General features: G+C 38.8%; 1 protein-coding gene across 1 annotated transcript; it reads right to left on the bottom strand.

The window, feature by feature from the left end:
* Positions 1–812: 812 nt before the first annotated feature.
* Positions 813–4,755, bottom strand: LOC139455931 (uncharacterized). The gene is made up of 4 exons (XM_071237477.1): positions 4,704–4,755; positions 3,802–4,066; positions 1,328–1,485; positions 813–1,060 (listed from the first exon to the last, which is right to left on the bottom strand). Exons 1-4 carry the CDS (start codon positions 4,753–4,755, stop codon positions 813–815), a joined length of 723 nt encoding a protein of 240 aa, XP_071093578.1.
* Between the last annotated feature and the right edge of the window lie 11,153 nt (positions 4,756–15,908).

Genomic DNA, 15,908 nt, shown 5'->3' with positions numbered 1-15,908 from the left:
GAGATTTGCACTTATTGGAATCGTCTCGTTAACAAAAAACAACAACTTCTTTCAACATTAACGACGAACGAATTAAGTGGAATAATATGAACAATGTCATAAGACGTGCACTTTAGTAAATACCCTCGTACAACTCACACAAAAGGAACGATTGTACTTGTCAGTTGTTTGTTGTTTGACGCCGCACTCGGCAATATTCCAACTCTCTGACCGTGGCCTGTAAATAATCGTCCCTGAACCAGAAAATCCAGTGATCGAACCGGAGAGCAACAATCCACGCCGTTGGAGTGCGATAACACGTAATTAACCAAGTCACCGAGCCTGGCCACGGTTGCCTGCATACGTTACTGGGGACTCATTCTACTCATGGTGTGTGTGTGTGTGTGTGTGTGTGTGTGTGTGTGTAGAAGGAGACTATGCTACCCATGGAGGGAACTATAATAACAGGTGTTCAGCTGCAAACATTTATCATCAAAGCGAGTTCAACACAAACACACTTGTCTGCTGCAGACGCGGCAATAACGACCACGATTATAGGGGAAAATCTTTAAATGAGCTAATTTTCAAATTTGGTAAAAAACACAACTTAGAATTCACTATGTAGGTTAAAATATTTTTGAACCACGACTGCACGTAGACGCCATCACGTCTATATATTAAATATGCTTCTATTTTAATGAGACACGTTTTTATCACTTCACCTGCTAAAAACCAACAACTCAATCAATTGACAGAAATGTCAATCGAAATTTCAGTTTTAATCGATCGATAAATATTATTTGAAAAATTGCCCCGAGGAAACATTGGTATCGTTACATATTGCAATAGAGCATTTTCCCCGACTTCCAACCATTCTCGGACGTCATGTTGAATGATGACGTCATCCTGTCAAATAAAGCACAGAGGGGTTGTTCAGAGTTGTAGCTGAACATGCCACAGTCGCGGTGGTCTGCACACAGATGAATACAGTCGGCGAAAGTAGTCACCTTCTCCTCGACAAGTCCATCGCTGAATTTCCCGGGTCCGTTGACCAGCTCAAACCGACTTCTGAACATTTCTCCTTCAAAAGATGAAAACCCTATTTAGAAACTGGGGAAATAGTATATGCTTAACCTACATTCAAAGTTGCAGTGCTTTGGAGAAGTATAGTGTATTATTGGTGTTGGAGTTTATTTCTCTATTAATATTCCGCAAAATCATGACACTTTTATATTTCAGTGTGAAAATAGGTAGACGTCTCAACGTTTGATGAACTCAGCACATATAGTTGGGGCTCATTAAGGACCTGGGTCATCGAACACCCTGAATGTACAGCCTTTATAAATACCTTTGGGAGTTGTTGGTAGTGCACTATTGACTCGCTCGAGTAAAATATGTGCTACTGTATCGGATTCGTTGAAATCCACGCCCATCACTTTGGCTTCTCCAAGAACTACGCCCTTGCCCACGGCGACCTTATGATCATTCCAGTCAAGCCAAAACCTCCTGCAATATTATAGAAAAGAAAGTTAGAGGACACGTTTTTCTTCAGAACAATTTCAGAAACACCAATAAAATCTAACGGCATTCGTGGTCTGGGAGATCGTCGGCCAGGAGAACGGGTGGTCGTTGGTTCGATTACCGGCCGCGTCGTACTACAAGACGTTCAAAGATCGTGCATGTTCTTACCCTGACTGACCAAAGCTCGGAGTGAGGTATGTTAATTATAAAAACGGCATCAGTCCACACACACACACACACACACACACACACACACACATACACACACACACACATGCATGCACGTCGCTATAGACGTTCTCCAATCTTGAATGCGACATAAAACCCTATTTCACTTCACCTAACCTCACCCTTGAAATGTAAATTTGAAGCGTCAAATTAGTTCCGATTATCAGATTCCACTGGTCGTACAAGACAAAGTAGCAATTATAGGATAATTATATGAATGGGTACCTGAACATGAGTGATGACTCCAGATGGTCGCAAAGAGGTTAAGCATGTCCTGCGCTGCCTGTAGCTCCCGCCACTAACTCAACCACCAACAGCCCCTTAGATGATTATCCGTTTGATTCCACGATTTAAGCGGATTATGGTCCGTGGTTTGTATCATCGGTGCACGGTGGTAGGTGTCACAGACCTTCATCACATCCGGCTTTTCGCATACAAAAGAACCATCTGTGACAAAAGTAGTAAACATATGACACCTGCATCACTTCGGCTTTCCTCCCAAAGTGGCACACCGTGATATAACTGAAATACTGTTTCATGCGGCGTTAACACCATCTTACTCACTCATCCAGAATCACTCTCTACAATATGTACGCCCACATGGTATCAGAGACATAACTTTAAAAAAAGTCTATCAAATTTGTAATTCCATGGTGTATGGGTCATTCTCAGAACGAGTCGGGATTCGAACAACCAACCAAAGTCGAGGAATCATTTGTGAAATTTTTTCAAGTATTATGTAGTAATGTTGAACGTAACTCGTTCACTCAAAAATATATAAACATAACATGCTATATAGCTGAGTTCAAGATCATATGGTGTAAAATAATTTTAAAAACAATTCTTTGTATGTATTAGTGCTAGGGAATTCCCTCGGGGTTCCCCAGTTATGCTGATATAGTCTGACAGTGTCTATGTATTTTCAAGAATACAGACTTGTGAACAACTTTTGAACGTCAAAATGTTCAGTTCTTACGCTTTTGAAGTTCAGTTTTTTTCGTCTAAAGGAAAGGCCGTGTATGTGAGCTTCATATTAGAAAGAAACAAAACATATGCACTAACACCATTCATATCTCCCTTCGCATAACCATGTATACTCACTCGTTAAAATAGTGTAATTATTTGAGCTACAAAGCAACACAATCCAAGTGAGTCCTTCGTAGTGTTCAAGAATTTTGTTTATGTCATATTGTATCAAAGTGTTCCTATAATCTTTGTTTTAGAGATGTTGACCAGTGCTAATGCTTATGAAATGATTCATTATTCATGAAAATGATTGCAAAAAACGTGTTTTTGCAGTTCTTATCTTTAGTTATAAGCAGCAGAATCTCTTCATTTGCGCGCATCAGACGTAATTCAAACTGAAAATATCGGTTTTATTTGTAACCAAATAAGTAAACGCACTATCGTGTCAATGGATTGTCTGGTCAAGACTCGATTGTTTACAGGCCCCTGTCGCACGTCAACAGAACCGCCGTGTGATGTTAGTAAAAAGGGTAAAAAAAACCACTTACTTTTTGGTGCAAATTGTGTGAGTTGCGGGTGGTTCCGGTAGAACAGGACATGGTCACCCTTTTAGCGAACACCTGGTGTCACAATTAAATTTTCAGTGATCCATTTACATAATTGTCACTGCTATTTTGCATTTTAACGCCTTGTGGAATATGGTTGCGGCAGATAACCGAGCCGATCTATATCTATATTAAACTGTACACGTACTTCAAGCATAATACGAGACGAGAAGATGTAGGACGTGTATTAAAATGCCACGTCGTAGGGCCGATAATGATATGTCTTATTTTGATACTGTAGCATAAAATGCATTGATTTTTTAATGCATGAAATAATGAAAAGGTCGTTCAGTACTATTGTAAGCTCTGGTATGCATGTGCACTAACACCATTCATACCCTCGCATACCCATGTATACTCACTCGTTAAAATAGTGTAATTATTTGAGCTACAAAGCAACACAAGATTAACGGTCTGCTAAATACATTGCAACCTTGCTGAAGCGAAGTCTTGTGGACCGTTCAATATAGGTCGAGGTTTCCGTATGTCTACTTATCTTTACCTATATTCATTACAGGACAGAATGTCCGCTGTTGGAAGAAACCTTTCAGTTCCGTTTACCAACAGTCTAGACCACGAATTACTCCATCCGCCGATTACCGCGGACATAACTGTATTTCCCAATGAGTCCGTCATCGTAAATCCATGGTCTTCACTTGTCTTCACTTGGAACGTGATGCTGCGGCAGCGACTGATATCAACTCCATAAGTGGTCAAATTAGTGAAGATTGGATATTCTGCTGTAAGAGTCACGTCCAGTGGCAAACCTACAAGTAAGTGATATAGTTTTTAGTGGGTGAGTGAGTGAATGGGTTGGGTTTGACTATATTTCAATTATGTCACAGCATGTCAGCTTTATGTGAGAGGAGAGATGCGGATCTCAAACATTCATCACTTTGGCGAAACTGGCAGGCAAGGGTATGGTGCTGACGAACGTCGAAACATAATCGGGAATCAGGATTCGATCACACGCTCAAAGGTTTCTGGCGTGCCCATGGGACGTAGTTCGAATTGCGGCACCACCCGTTCCCCCATAGATTTTAGCATCACGGTCATGATACCACATTAATAGCAACTTATTATTCATGCTACATTGAAAGGGATATGTCAGAATGTTTAACGGCAATGAGTTAGATATTAAATCAACATGCGACACAGTGGTATTTGATCACAGAATTCCATTCAAGAAATATTCTTGTAAGTAGAGTAACAGGTTGGAATTAGGCATTAAGAAACCGCTTCACCTGTTACTCAAGTGTTGTGATAGACAACAATAAGACAATATTTACACAGTTGATAAATTTAACGATTACCAAACGAAAATATTTTACTTGAAACATACGAAATTGGCGTGAAACAACTTCTCTTTCAAGTTCTGCTTTCCACAATGAGGACAATACGTACCATGAACAGAAAAGGCAAATACCAAAGAGAAGACCTTACACGGAACGATCATTGTGAGTGCATCTCGTGGCATCTACTGATGTACTGAAGCTGACAGGACAATACTGTAATCATAAGATAACTGTAAACGAAAGCTGTAGTGTGTGACCAGATACTCTATCGTTCTCACGACTTAATACTGTCAGAGAGTATGGAACCTTTGTAACATTGTGACAGTGATGATGGTGTTTCGCAGATGCACCTAGTAAACTGCATTTGTTTGAAGTCAGGAACAATCGTGCAAAAGGAGCTATATCTGTTTGTACTATTCATGTCTTTATATTGTTTACCTTTTTACAGTAACAGGTGTGCCAATAAAACATTCATGTTACTTTAAATAATCTCAAAAGGTAAGAAACTACAACAATGTGCAAACATACGACATATGCCGTCAATATAGTCTTGTCTTAATTCAAATCAGCAAACAAACCATCAGTACCAAATAAAGATACTCCTGATGCAGAAGTTCGATGAATTTGGTGATTTTATTATCTAATTGCATGTTGAAAAAAAGAAGGAACGTATGCGTTTAATTACATTTATGAAGATGTATAGTGAAACCATAATGAGATCTTAAAATTAAATTAACAGTGGTCCAGAAAATATTGTTAACTTTTTAAACAAAGTAAATATTTTGATAAGAAAGGTATAATGCCACAATAATCTGAAACATTTTCAGGAGAGAAAAAGTAATGGCAAAATTACAAATTACAAATGTTCAGAGGAACTAGCAGATGTACTTCACAATGGTGTCAATTGTGGGAAACTGTGTATCAAATGGAGATATATCTAGTGAGATGGTTTATTTCATTGCCTAAACATGTCATAAATGTGGTCATCACCTCTTGATGGGTAAGAAAAATCAGGAATTAAAGACGCGCATTAAGGAACATTGGGAACATCAGAAAGTATCTTACAAAGGAATCCACCTTGGTCCTCTCATGTCATGAGCAGGGTAGAGAATGTCTTTGTGCTGGTGCCCCTCGACATCTGATAAACAGCTTTCAGAAGATCCACAATACTGCTGCGAGGATAGTTTCCCTCGGTCACATGTACGATCACATTACTTCAGTATTCTCCAGCTTACTCTGACATCATGTGCGTGAAGGAAAATCATTCAAACTTCTCTGCCGTACTTACCGGTGCTTGTTAGGTGATGCTTCAGTCTACAGGATGGCTTGTGTGACCCACTGAAGATCTACACACCAGTATACACCCTCAGGTCTGAATTTCAAGATCTCCTCTGGGCACCCCAAGTAAAGTCTGTCAACCATGACAGCCATCAATCCTTTCCCTTTTTCACTTGAACTTATAGTTTCTCCAACTTTTCAGATCTTAAGGCGCCGAGTAAAGACTCCATTTCCAAGCTCGCCTTCACTGATTGAACTGAAACCTTTCTTGTACGCTTCGAGGATACATTACGTGTTGAGGTTTGTGCTATATTTAAGTGGATTAATACAGATTAAAATAAAAAAATGCAGCGAGGAGGGTTTGGGTGATCCTGGCACTGTCAGGCCGGCTAGGCTCATCATCGGCTCAGGGCCCTTGTCCCTTCTACATGCAGTATAAAAGCATGATATTTCGAAAGAAAGGTCCGCATATTTGCCACGTTTTTCCTGAATCTTGTCAATCACACTGGTGTCAAAAGGGACAGAAAACTCAATGATATAAAGGACAAGATCAGGTTTGTTGGCCGGGATAGGTCTGAGGCTGTATTCGGGCTTATTCCAAAGAATTTTGTATTTATCATTTTCCATGACGCCCTCAACATTTTCTGGGTCATACAATAGATGGAACTCTCTGTCAAAACCACAAGCATAGCGAAGACGGTAAAAAATGATCGAGCCACTCGCTTAAGATATTGTGTTTGTGCCAGAGCTGGGCATCTACTGACAACGTGTTGGATAGTCTTTTTATATTTATTGCATATGATACATTTCATATTTACATTTTGATGCAAAATCACACAATGACGGTTTCGATTGGGTAGTGACTGGTCTTCAGCAGCAAACAGAAAGTCTTCTGTTTCACTTTTCAGGGCAGCCGACTTCATCCAAGCGAACTACTATGCAGGGTGGCTCCACCTCTCAACAAACTGCGCAAAAACTCGAATCAGTGGTCGTTCTTTTTGCAAAACTGCACCTTGGCCGATTTGATATGGCACTTCGCTTGTTTGATACTCATTTCTGTATCGTTCAGCAGTACAGAACCATCAACAAAATCAACACTGACTTTGAGATAATGTCGTTTTGAATGAGTTATGTTGTCATTTGCAGAAAGGACCAGTGGAGATATAGGGTAGAATAGGTCTTCAGCAACCCATGCTTGCAAAGGCGACTATGCTTGTCGTAAGAGGCCACTAACGGGATCGGGTGGTCAGGCTCGCTGACTAAGTTGATGCATGTCATCTTATCCCAATTGCGTGGATCAATGCCAATGATGTCAATCTCTGGATTGCCTAGTCTAGACAAAAAACCAAACATTTGCAGAATTTCACAAACTGGAAAGGAGGTAACAGAATTGGAAGAAACCCATTTCGTCCAGCCTGCTGTCAGTGTGGCTGCCCTTCATGAAACTGTGTAGCTGTTTACAATGACGAGAGCTGAGTACCATAATAAGTATTTCACTACGTCAATTGTTTGGTATATCAAGTAATGCCACATTCTTCTGTAAAACGCCAGTACACTAATTGAGGCAGATATCTGCCAAAATCACACATCAATATTATTACTTTGTGGCTGGAAAATAAATCACAAGGATATTTGACCTAGAAGTTTTTATTGATGAATACGCTTCAAGTATATCGATTGTCGGATATGCTGATATTCAATAATGTTCAAATGGCCAATTCGTTCCACTGAAATAGGTATAGAATAGACCAGTGAAACTACCTCATATGCTTCCTATATAAAACTGTACATAGAGTATCCACACAACTGTACGACAGCAGGGATGACTTCAAGATCATAATTGTCACATTTTCCGAACTATCGATCAATATTTCAGCCGTTTCAATCTTTGGTGTCCTCATTTTACAACTTTTGAGGTGTAATCAAGCAAGCTCTTTTTACGAAGATTTCAAAGAGTGTCATTCGACAATTCCTGAAAATAATTCGCAGCCGTCAAGGCCGTATTGAGACTTTCAAATATATGTATGGAAGACATTTACGGGATATTTCCAAATTTGACGAATCAGTGACATAAATGATTTCTGATCTCCCTATTTATATATAAACCAGAATAGTGTTCTGGTGTTATTCAGTGACATATGTTTCTACTGTGTCTCATGAAATAGAATCTTACGATTCGATCTTTTAGACACTGTGCTAAACACTGAACACAAGAAGATAATGTAATGAATTGCTGTGATCAATTAAATCGGTTCATTGAAGGCATTAGTATGAACAGATTCAAAGAGCTGCTAATGTTTTGCAATGTTTTACCAAACTTGCTGATCCTGTTATCACAGGATTAACGTATTACGTCAACATTATCAAATTATTGAGGAAAGTTTTGGAGGATATTTCCGAAGTCCATGAGCGATATCATCATCAACCACAAATTCCGTCCGCGGGTTGAAACGCAGGATGCAATAATAACAGACTTTTGGATTATCTAATAATATTTCAAGAAATATGCACAATACGACAATCATTGTAAGCTTATTTGTTTTATACAATGTTGACCTCTCAGGGTGCCTATGCACATGTGGCCTTTGATTTATTGAAATAAGATTTTCTGCTTTTGGTTTTGATTTTGTTAACTGATAATCTCCACTGGTTAAACCATCTGTACACCACATCCAACACCTCAACATACAGGTTTATCAGGTGCGATTAGGGTTATGTCGATGATGACGTGGATTCATTGAGGCTTACGCCACAATTCAAGTTGTGTTCCATCAGCCATATCATTGTAGACTGAGAATAAGATTGGCGACATTTACATCCCTGCTTCCCCCTGCGTGGTACCGGGAAATGATCTGTATTGAGGCCATTAAAATGCACAACGCACTGTCCATCTGCATAAAGACTCTGAATAGAATCTACTTTTTCAGTAGTTCCAATTTCATAAATTTAAACCATAGACAAATTCTAAGCTTTTTGCAAGTCTACAACATATATGTAATGTAGTGTTTGGATGTCTTGCTACTTGTCTATACTTGTAACATATGGTCATAAAAATATCAGATGTTATACTGCTTCTCGTGTTCCATGCAAACATGAATTGGATTACTTTAAAAACATACCTGAAAAGACAGCCTGGTCAAGCTGATATGTTAATAACTGCAGGATACTAAATCAAAACAGTAATTGCCTTATTCTCCGTTTAAAAACATGAACATATGCTCACATAATCGACCCGGGCAAAGTCGCCTATCACCACCCATTCATACTTACTTTATAAAAGGTCGGGATCACAACTAAAAAATGAAAATAATTAGTGATGTGTTTTTTAATGTTTGTTAGAATTGTTGAATAAGTAATTTGGTGTAAAATTTTGTTATTTGATTTAGGAATGGGAAAGAATGGGACCGAGGCGTTTTTCGACCGATCAGACCAACTTCGTTATAGTTATTGGGCCGATCAAGTGTGACAGTGTGGTTAAATGAAGTCATGCAAAACGGACGACACTGTCTGTTGTCAAATAAATGCTCCCAAACATATAGCTTGAACGCTTATACGATGATACACTCAGGATTGCGGAGAAATATACAAGAATCGTTCTCGTTATGTACCAAGGCACCTATTCATCTAGTCCTGCACCATGACCGTGGAATATATTTATTTTATGAAAAAATAACAATCTAGAAATGCATACAAAAGCAAGTCTAGCCAGCTCAAGCTAGCTCTATTCCACAGCATAGGGAATTTTTTTTTTTTTAGAGTCAAGAAGGATATTGTGTTATATAAGATTTCAGAGACTAAATGTTAGTCTACTATTCATCTATTCATCTGTTTTTGTCTCTTTGTGCTTCAAATATCCACAGTTGAGCTACACACCACAAACCTCAAAGACTTAAATAGACTCCAACCGTCAATCAACCGTGACCAAGTCAATACATACCCCCGGCGTACCATCAACTCATCAAAGACCCCAATCAGTCAAAATCCCTTTGTTTATATTACTGACTTCGCCGGTCAATATGTTTACGACCTTTTTGTGTAAATGACAGGCTTCTTCACTCCAGTGTAAGAACATCTGATATCTACTCTACTGTTTAAACACTGCTTGCTACCTGTATATATATATATACTTGTGAACCATACTCTGAACATCGCTTGCTCCCTAAAGGTGTTAGAACCTACACCAAAACGTCACTCCTAATTGTAATAAATAAGTTGTTCATCCATAAATCTTATTCTTATTTAGTGTACATGAAGTTGGAATTTGTTATGGATTATGTCTGTGACTAGGTTACATGTAATTTGTGTTATATTTGCTCCGACACAATGACATCAAAGGTTGCGCTTAAGTTTGTTTGTTGTTTAACGCCGCACCCAGCAATATTCCAGCTATATGACGGCGGTCTGTAAATAATGGAGTCTAAACCAGACTTACTGCAAGAATGGACTGCTAAAGATGTATTCTCTACCCGGATCTTCACCGGTCTTTTGTATCGTAACGTTATTCGCAAACATCAAAATATAATTTATGGCGTCAATATGTAGTTCGGGGGCACGGGTGGCTCAGTCGTCTAAGGCGCCGCGATTCGCTGTGCAGAGTTGCGTCCCTTGGGCACGTCAGAAACCTATGATTGTGAGTTCGAATCCCGGTTCGCCCCGATTATGTTTCTAGGTTTGTCAGCACCATACCCGTGCTCGTGGGTTCCACCGAAGTGGTAAACGTCTGAGACCTGTATCACTTCGGGCTTTTCTCCCACATTAAGCTGACACGCCGCGATATAACTGGAATATTGTTAAAAGCGGCGTTAAACCCAACTCACTCAATATGTAGTTCAGATTTATGTCAATGTCTTGTTCGTTAAAAGGCAAAGCTAAGAGAAATATTTCGTCGGAAAGTACATGTATTTGTGTGTCATTAAAATTGGGTACATTAGCAATGTCTTTTCGTAAAAGAAACAGAATCTCGGACAGTTGTTCGAACCAGTCATGAATTTCCAATTAGTGTTTCAACTTCACATAGAAAATTCAGATGTTAAATTGCAGGGTTGGGCCCAATGCTGGACGGAAAAAAACAGTTCACGGTTATTGTCACTGCTGTCATCATGGTGAGAAGCTGTGGTGTGGTGTTGCTCTGTCTAGGGGAGACAGGGCCCTGTTACTGGGCTCTGGTAGACTGTTGGTTCAGGGTTATATGACTTACCTTGCGTTTATATTATATTCTCTCGTAGGGTTAAATTTATGGTTCTGTAATACCTCTTATCTATCGCGTTAAACGAGCAATGGAAAGCCGTGAATGTCTGGACTGTGCTGCACCAGTCCCATGACTGTTTACAATGTTATTTTCTACACATGAATCACCAGCAACAGCATCAGCATCGATGCGTGTATTCAAGGCGTCGTCACACACAACTTACTACGTATACGTATCGATTCGCTTTCTGTGTAATTCAGCATCACATCCTGTTTTGTTCCAGTTTGTCAATACTACCTTGAACCTATTGTGATATCTATTCACAAGATCCACCTATGGGTATCTTTTATTTTGTCTTTTGATGCAGAGTTAACTTCAATACCATCAATTTCTTCATCAACTGCGTCTTAATTGAGGTGTTGTTTACTGCTGACTTTTCATATTATCCATATGGATCTGGAACTTTCGTGTATCTGTCTAGATGTCTCTTGTATCGTCAGATATTTCGCCTTTCATGGTTCGAAGCTTTCGAACAATCGGTCTTTTACATGTGATGCCTTCTAGGGATTGGTGTGTTAAGTGTACTCATTTCTGCGGAATGTGACCTGTGCCTGCATAAAACTTTACATGCTATGGGACTGCCTTATAAACAAGGTGTGTCTTACGCGAAACAGTTATTGATTTGTTTATATTTACAAAGACAACTGTTCATTCTGGAACCGCCTCCGCAGTCGAGTGAATAGATAGCCTGCTCGGAGAGCGGAAGGTCGGTGGTTCGATGTTCTGGTATAGCTAAAGACGTTAAAAAGATACGTGTTGTTACGCAACTGTTACGCGACATTGAGGGTATAAAACAAAGACTGGTCTCTTTCGAATCAGTATACGTTTTAGTCCGAGTGGCTTATCCACATTAAACTGCGGCATGATAAACTTTAAAACTTGCATTAGTCCAGAGCAGCACCCACGAACGCACGCACGCAGGCGACTTTGTAAGGTCTATAATCTTGATTGCCCCGTTAAATGACATTTCACCCAACCGTTCATTTTGGATAATTGTCACTCATAATTGCATTAACTAGAAACTCTGCATTTGTGGAGTTTCTTCTACTTTTCGTACAACGAAGAGTGCTTTCAGTACATTTCATGATTGAAATGGGCCTCTTTAGTTGTGTTTGTAGCGGGTGCCACCAGTAGAGCAGTATACGCTCACTTTATGTATGTCATCAATACTTGTTTGTGTTTCATAAATTGATGCTCATTCAACTTACATCGAACACTGCCTTTAGCAGAGATTTCTTATGATTTTAGAAAGTGCATTGTCTCTTTTATAATAGTATCAATGGCATTGTAAGACAGTATACTACTGTATAAAACATGTCCAATAAGTTTGGTGTTTGCTCAGCTTTTATACACATTATAAAAAGTATAAAATAAGATTGTGTACAATGCGCCATTCGGAATTGTCTTAGTCTTTGTAAATTATTTAGTTTAGGTTTCTGTGATATCTTGCTAATGTATTATTGTCCATTGTGACAGGTATTCCCCTTTAGTTTGTTCTTGTCACTATATGGCTGAGGTACTGCCGATGTGACGTTAAATATTAACTCTCTCACTCACATTAGTTCAGTTTTCTGTAAAGTGACGCCAAGGTATTGATAAGAATCCTCACAATCTATGATATTATTACCAATTGTGAAGGATCACACCCCGTTTTAGTCCCGCTGAATATCATTATCTTTGTCTTCGACAAATTGATTTGAAGCTCATATAGATATGACATGTATTTAACATATTTCGGAAATCAGTAGGACCGTTGGACAACAGCCTTATGCAAAAACAGCTTTCAAGTTTTCTAGACGGTTATTGTACTCACAAGGATGCAGTTTTGAAGAGTTAACCCAAGAATCTCACACCAAAGTTACACACAAGAAACACATGATTCTATATTCTGGTACATGTTAAATATGACCTTGAAGCATTTCCCAGTTACAGCATCTGAAGTATTCTACTCAAAGAATGCTGAGGGTCACATTTTCCGAACATGAAAATGATATTCCCAATGACAAAAATCCAATCGTGCAGTTAAATGTTTAATTGAAAGGAAATGATTGGGGTGTGTTGATGAAAATGACAAAGCAAAACGTAATCGACCGGTGAGGTGAGACTGCCATAAAAAAAGTAAACATGATAGCAACCAACAAATCTTCAATTCACGGAGCAAGTCAAATGTTTATTCTAGTGGCGCACTTCATTCTGAGCGTGGTTGACGTCACAAGATTATGACGTCTTGATGAGGGCAAGAGACACCGGTCATCTCGATGTGTGGTGGAACATTCACGACCACCTCCATATCGATTCCATGCCCTGCAGACCACGCTTTGACTCACACCAAGGACGTCAGCAACGTGACGTTGTGTTGCCCCAGTTCCAAGCATCCCCACGCATCTGGCTAATTCCTCGACTCTCAAACGACGTCGTTTACGTTGAGGGGGCATTTCAGTAATTGGAATCAAAGCTTGCCAGGCTATCAAACAGCAGAGTGCAAGGTTCCAATGACGAACATACACAACGTTGGCAACTGTGGTTATCGTGCACCACGTGCATATGGTGTACATCACAGCACCTTCGTAACATGCTAGTGTGGCTTCAGAGTGGTCACCCAATCATTGTGTACCGAGTTTTATTCCAAGATGACTTCACATCATTATTTCTGTCAGTACCTTACCCGTGCTCGTGGGTTTCACCGAAGTGTTAAACGTCTGAGACATGCATCACTTGGGGCTTTCCTCCCACATTAAGCTGACACGCCATGATATAACTGGAATACTATTTAAAGCGGCGTAAAACCAAACTCACACATACATCATAATTTCATGTTGCATTAAAGATGTGATCCTTAGCAAACTTTGAGTAGTTTTCACAGAGACTGATCCCCTAACGGTGTTGAATGTTTCTTGAAAGACAATAAATGAACTATGTAATTTCTTTTTGTCTTATTTTCAATAATTCAGAAAGATTGAACAGAGTACAAATGTGATCGGTAGTTTGGTATCCTTTTGTGTTCTGAAACCTACAAGAGCTTCGAATAGAATCATGTTTTTTGTTTCAATATAAGTGCTCAAACGGTTATGTATTATATAACATTATATATATTGACAAACATATTAATAATGCATGCAATATACTCATCGATTACATAATTAAGTCTTGGTGATTTGTTTTAACAACCTTCCCGAGGCAAGAGAGTTAACTGACTTTAAAAGTCCAGTTTCCGAACTAGGCTGAAATTGATTGGACTATCCATAGACTCGTTAGTCTAGCCAAAATGTAACTCCATAATACCAGCCTAGTTTGGCAAGGGTGGAAACTGGACTGTCATAGTCAGTTAACTCACTTGCCTCGGGAAGATGTGTTTTAACACACGACATGATTTTGTCCCTTGTTTTGACGGAATTTAGTACTCCGCTGTCCTCGGGTGTCACATTATCAGTAATGATACCATGATCACTAGCTACATGTTCGTACAGATTGCCAGTGCGAGGGTATATCACCAATTATGAATATTATCTGGTATACTTTGATAATATTTCTTTTATATATTCTGAACTAATTTTAGCGAAGGTTTCATCGGTGGAGTACGTAGATCCTTCGGGCCGTGTATACGAGACACCAATATATGCATAATCTCTACCTTCTTGCAACGACCCGTGAAGATCCGCGGTAGAATAAGTCAATTCAATCAGTTTATTCATATATAACTGTAAGGCCACAGGCCCATAGAACAGAATACATGACAATGTGGAAGCGGTTAGAAATGTTACAAGGATTCATTTCTTAATAACATGGTATGATATATAAAGAGAGATGAATTTCGTATAGTCGTTTTGCTCACATGTGATATTAAAGATGTAAACTTGTATTTATTTGGATGTACATAGTATTTTTGTTGAATATATTTTTTCCTGAAATTATCATATATACAACATACAAATAAAAAGTGTAATTCATCTTCATCTTCGACGACATTTAAAGAACATTGTCTACATAATCTTAAACATTTTGGTATTTGTTTGTGCCTACAAACTTCAACCATTAACCTGTGTGAGCTGCCTCTCAATTGTGTTAATGATATTCTGCATTGTCTTATATTTACATCAGGTAAATCATTTTCTGTGCATATTTGTATTTTAAAATATCTATAATATTCGCATTTGCTAGAAACATCTACAGTAGACCTAGATGTTTGAAAGTACAACTCTAAAAGCATCTGCCTTATTTTCGATATGAACATGGCATGATTCTCCACGAAACATTGGTTGTACCAGATGTAACCATACCCACATTTTCACAGTAGACATTTAACATTGCATTCCCAATTTTTATCTCCATTCTTTCCATACAATAGAATCATGTCATAACATTTTTTGGCAATCTACTTACTGGTATTTTTGTAATGTTAACCAATACCTTATGATTTTTATATTGTGATATATATGCAAAGGCATGCGACCACATTCACCATAAACCATTCGGTTAGAAGTACTGTGTTAAACACTAAGCAATCTTTTGCATGCGTATAAATGTACGGATTCACATTCCTTAGCCACCGCAAAACCCCATATTTCCGAAACATAGGAAAGATTAGGAGCTATTTTTGTGTCAAACGTGATGAAGAAAGGTTCATCAGCACAGTCGCAAAAATGTTCAAACGTTTGTACAATTGTAAAAGTCCCAGGAACAACATTTTAGCTTGGATTGCTGCATTACACATATGTCTGTTTCATGATAATGTACTTGGAAATATTACACCAAGATATTTATATGAGGTTTCAGTTTGAAGTAAGTGTC

The sequence above is a fragment of the Haliotis cracherodii genome, unplaced genomic scaffold (assembly GCF_022045235.1).
Source record: "Haliotis cracherodii isolate W230 unplaced genomic scaffold, xgHalCrac1.p SCAF_11, whole genome shotgun sequence".
Taxonomy (NCBI): domain Eukaryota; kingdom Metazoa; phylum Mollusca; class Gastropoda; order Lepetellida; family Haliotidae; genus Haliotis; species Haliotis cracherodii.
Note: the sequence above shows the minus strand (reverse complement) of the source record. Positions and strands in the feature narration are given on the sequence as shown.